Source organism: Sphaeroforma arctica (assembly GCF_001186125.1).
Source record: "Sphaeroforma arctica JP610 unplaced genomic scaffold supercont1.4, whole genome shotgun sequence".
Taxonomy (NCBI): Eukaryota; class Ichthyosporea; order Ichthyophonida; genus Sphaeroforma; species Sphaeroforma arctica.
The window spans coordinates 131,725-136,711 of record NW_014040554.1 but is presented as its reverse complement, the minus strand read 5'-3'; the positions used below and the strand labels follow the sequence as shown (position 1 = coordinate 136,711).

General features: G+C 39.9%; 3 protein-coding genes across 3 annotated transcripts in view; all 3 read right to left on the bottom strand.

The window, feature by feature from the left end:
• Positions 1 to 585, bottom strand: part of SARC_00165 (hypothetical protein) — a 6,166-nt gene extending 5,581 nt beyond the window's left edge. Inside the window, exon 1 of the mRNA XM_014306158.1 lies at positions 308 to 585. Coding sequence (XP_014161633.1) covers positions 308 to 420 — 113 coding nt within the window. The 5' untranslated portion in view covers positions 421 to 585. The remainder of the gene's footprint in view (positions 1 to 307) is intronic.
• A 581-nt stretch (positions 586 to 1,166) lies between these two features.
• SARC_00164 (hypothetical protein) lies at positions 1,167 to 1,903 on the bottom strand (the record flags this gene model as incomplete). The annotated part of the gene is made up of 1 exon (XM_014306157.1): positions 1,167 to 1,903. The coding sequence occupies exon 1, from the start codon at positions 1,842 to 1,844 to the stop codon at positions 1,167 to 1,169; it is 678 nt and encodes a 225-aa protein (XP_014161632.1). The 5' UTR covers positions 1,845 to 1,903.
• Positions 1,904 to 2,517: 614 nt separating this feature from the next.
• The window catches only part of SARC_00163 (hypothetical protein), a 5,530-nt gene continuing 3,060 nt past the window's right edge, over positions 2,518 to 4,987 (bottom strand). Inside the window, exons 6-9 of the mRNA XM_014306156.1 lie at positions 4,371 to 4,508; positions 4,046 to 4,190; positions 3,268 to 3,549; positions 2,518 to 2,789 (exon numbers count right to left, since the gene is read on the bottom strand). Of these exons, the coding sequence (XP_014161631.1) occupies positions 2,572 to 2,789; positions 3,268 to 3,549; positions 4,046 to 4,190; positions 4,371 to 4,508 (783 nt within the window). The 3' untranslated portion in view covers positions 2,518 to 2,571. The remainder of the gene's footprint in view (positions 2,790 to 3,267; positions 3,550 to 4,045; positions 4,191 to 4,370; positions 4,509 to 4,987) is intronic.

The following is a 4,987-nucleotide window of genomic DNA, read 5'->3' as shown; positions in this document are numbered from 1 at the left end:
TGTATACATATACATACATATATATATATATATATATATCACAATGAGTGACAATATTTGCTATCATCTCTCAGAGCGCGACTGGTATATCTTTCCAAAGCTTAAACTTCTACTCAACAACCATCTGTGAAGTTAGCACATACGTTAAGTAATCATATCAACAAAAAAAAGCACTAACAGAATCTTAACAAAATGGGTTCGTAGAAGATAGATGTACGACCCCATATATTCACGGCATTTTGCTGCACTACCCGATATAATCATATCACAGACGAATTGAGCCATATTCACATATATGTGAACATACCTTCCTGCATGTGCACGGAAGTTCTTGATCTTGGCTTCAGCGCCGACATCTTCACTGTCCGAAACGCCCGCCGATTCAACTGCACCGTAGCAGTGCTTGTCAACGCTTGCCATTATATATATCTATATATCGCCTTATACTATCGTTCAGAATATATGCGCGACGTTGCAAGTAAAGTTTAGCAGTTTCTAAGGCCTACACTGTATTTACTAAACAATAATAGCTCCAACTTCTACTTTTAATAAAGATATTCACAGCGAGCGTAGTCACCAACTCCACCACATGCGTCGTTTATTGAATATTGCGTAGGAACTAAATACATATGTATATGATTGAAGACAGCCTTGACTCGTGATGACTACGTACATAAATTGGACGACTGACACAAGACGTCTACGATATCGGATACAGTAGACACTGAATGTATGTCCAACAAAATTTTAATACGGAATTCATGCGCCCCACCAATGGGAAATGGTGTGTCACGCATTTGGGTGTGATTCATTGTCCAGGACTGAGGACACCGGGACAAGGGAGTGTAGGACACTGGACCTAATTAGCTCCGGACTCTAAGGTCTAAACTAAAATATTATAATTTCCTAAAATATGTATATTGTATGTATGTATTTATGCCCATCCTGCCATAGCCTTCTAAATTGAAACAAGGCTATGATCCTGCATCTTTTCTTTAGAACAAGTGCCATAGTGTCTCTCACTCTCTCTTCTGTAGTAGAGTAGTCTCTATCATAGCCTTCTAAATCAGACACAAGGCTATTTTACATATGTCTCTCAACATTTTTGTTATAAAAAATACATACATACATACTTTATTGCATAGAGTGGTACCGAGGATATCGAATCATCGACGTTCAGAATTCAGAACCAGTATAACTTTCCTAGCATTTTCTTCAATGGACTGTAAGCCATCAAGGATGATATGATCAAAGTCAACTGGTGCAAAATGCCAATCACTATTATCAGCAGTCGTCTTTGAAGTTCTCTTTACACTTCCCTTCTCTACCTCTGATGACTCAACGTTTCGAATACCTTTGTAAAAATGGCCTTCGCGTCTATTGATCCTATCCTGCGCAGTCGCTTCACTCGTATTAATCAACACCCACGTTGCCGTGGGGAAATGGTTCCTGAATATGTTTCTGAGGTCGGTGTTTACAAATGAGAAGGATATAATGACTTTCTCATCGCAACGCAAGTTGATTGCGTCAAGTTGTTTGTTGACATAATCACAAGCATCGATTGCAAATTCTTTTCGCTGTTCAGGTGTGGGATACACTCCCCGTGCGAATTTGTCTTTCATCCATTGCGGAACACATACGTCCAAGTCTAAACATGTGATTCCACCACCACTGTTACTCGCAGCTACACCTCCGCTGGTATGTGGTTTTATTGAAACAGTTTGTTTGTGCAATGCAGCAGCCTTTTCAGACACGGATGTTTTACCTGATCCTGGTCTTCCAAAGACAACTACGATCGAATGTTGACCCATTGGGACAATGGACTGGAACTGTTCCAGGGTCATGCATATATGATCCAGGTAACTGATAGTTCACTGCTGTTCTCACAAGAGGATATATTTAGTGTGATTGGCTTTATTGTCGTCTCGTGAAGTCCTCTTTTGGTTTTATGATTTTTATTTCATCTGCGACATTGTCAATTCAGGGTTTAGGTTTAGGGTTTAAGGTTTACATCTAAGTGATAAGGGTTTTCTACAAGTATTTAAGATACGAAGGAAAAGCGACAAACATGTTCTATCTACAAGGTTACGAAGATAAAGCGACTGATTTGCATACAGAGACCCCTAGCACACTTAATCAGAGACAAACATATTATGCAAGGCCAGGCATCACCGTGTTAAAGTTCTCATAGTTATTTGATGTCTTCACTACAGATCCGTCACCAGGGCACGAATGAGATTATGAGATTTTCAAGCACTACATATCATATGTATGGGTGGCTTTAGGGTTTAATGTATCAAAATCCACCATGACAGTGTATATTTACCAAGTGAGACCTGAAGTTTCATGAAGACCGCTGCTTCAGTATGTAGGTTAAGTTGGTTTGCAATAGATATTGGTTTTAGGTTTGTTCTACTACAACCCCTTACGAGCCCATCGGGAACGCCTATGAAATCTAACAAGTAGATCAACTCAGCTACATAAAATGCAATACAACAGAGCAGACTTAGTAGGTGATAGATCAATAATCTAGAACAATATAAAAAATGTCTGACGCTTGAGGCAGTATATTTATTTAGCCTTCTTGCGAGTATCCGTATCTACACTCCCCTCTTCCCGTTCGCGCCGCCTCTTCTCACCCACAGCAGTATTCTGTCGTAGACTCCACATGTACTGCCAAAGGCCATCGCTGTAAGGTGACTGGTAGTTTGGTGCATCGGGTGGGTAGAACCAGTAGTTCAGTGCCGTGTGCACATTCTCATTGGACGTGACTAGGGGATCGTCCGAATCTGGAAGTATATATTGAAAGGTACATGTTGATAAGAAATGGCATGTACACCACAGCCTTCTAAATGGAACATGCACACCCGTGAGATATGGCAGGTAAGTATTATGTATTGTTAAAAGTACCCCGAGACAATACAAGGGAATACAAAAGTATCGTGTGTTACAAGATTCCGCAAAGACGGATTAAATACAGTCCAGTCTCTCATACAATTATATATATACAGCTGATCCACGTCCTGGTAGGACTTGAAACCCCTAAACTATGCACTCAGACATGCTATAATCGTTCTTATACCGAGCCCCAGTGGCATTAGGCAAACACAGAACTAGAAAATATATAGTATTTGTCCACGTTTGTGTGCGCATACTGCCACGGTCACCTCATAACTGCCACTCAATCGCCTAACGACTCCCAGCTGCCGATGAGACTTCATGAACACAGGCATGCATACACAGAACTACACCTGTGTACACATATACCTTTCGATCCAACACTGCCACTGATTGGTGTATCCAGTGTACTCGCAGCTTGCGATGTGACCTCGTGGAACCATCCCGCAGGCAGATATAGCGCATCGCTGGTCGAAAGTTCAGCCACCATTCGCTTAGCGTGCGTGAAGAGTGGAAACGTATCACATATACTACCTTTATCTCTGTGTACGGTGCCGATTTGGCTGAAGCTCTTTGGGTGTTCACCTGAGTTTTCATTTGCATCTACGGTGGCCTCGGGTACGGAGTCGGATCTGGATTCACTCTCATCTGCTAAAGTTGTGAATATGTTTCTTTATAAGTTGAGTCACATGTGTCATCAGACAGCCACGGAATTGCGTCGCAATCTTAGAATATGAGTGCAAATAAGACCAGCAGAATCAAGGCAAAGTGCGATGTGACCAAGCAACTGACACATTACACTACGCCAAATAGCATGAACTCCGACGCAAATCGGTTCAATATCACAACCACCCACTGTCAGCTTATACCCGCATTGCCTTTGCCCTGATCGATTCTTACGTCATGCAACACGAACAGGATCGCAGGCATATACACGTACCCGTGCCCGGACGCTCGCACTTTCAATCAGAACACACTCGGCCGAGTACCCGATTAGCCTTAAAAGGGTGCAATTGCGGCACTGCACCTCACACCCGCTGAATTGTAATGGTACCAGACGTCAGTTCACGACTTACAACGCAGCTGTACACCTCAAGTACTCACATAAATACAAGCTTTACCGAACGGCACACACAGGGATACATACCCTCGTCTCCAGAATCCCGCTCACTATCAGAATCTTTGTTCTCTAAGTCTGAATCGCCAAACGCAACGCCATCCTCATCGAACAGGCCCCCGTCGAAGTCTTCGTCATCAGCGGTGGTTAGTAACAGATCTTCTATCTCCTCGAGCTGGATACATACGAAGAAGTGGACTATGTTCAACAATACAATCAATACACCTGTAACCTTAATCAACGCCAGCGGATACGTATTTATGAGTTCTCTGACTTAAATTCGTTCAAATAATTGGAAAGGCACTGGGGGCTCTGAACTGAGTCAATGTTTTGCAAATAAACCCACAGCACACACCTTTTCAGTTTGTAGTAATAGTTCTGACTCCTTCTTGGCTATACATTTTTTGTCACCGTCGTCCTTGGCACTTGCTAATTCTGCTTCGGCCTTGCTCAACAGATATTCCTGATAGCGTTGCCGGTAAGTGAGACCCATCTACAGCAAAAAGAAATGAACGACAGTGTAAGCAAATGATTAATTTTGAGTTCGATGCACGAGTGTTTGGCCGTTGCGTTAGTAGCACTTTCTAAATGTAAACAAAGAGATGGCATATATATGTATACATATACGTGTGTGTGTGTGTGTGTGTGTGTATTTGTCATATATATATATGATATATGTTATACATATATATATATATATATATATACGATATCAATATATCAATATATATATATATATAGAAATATATATATATATATGTATATATATATATATATATATATATATATATATTTATTTATATATATATATATATATATATATATATATATATATATATATACAAATATATATATACGAACATATATATATATACATATAAATATATATATATATATATATATATATATATATATATATGTATATGTATATGTATATATATATATATATATATATATATATATATATGTGTG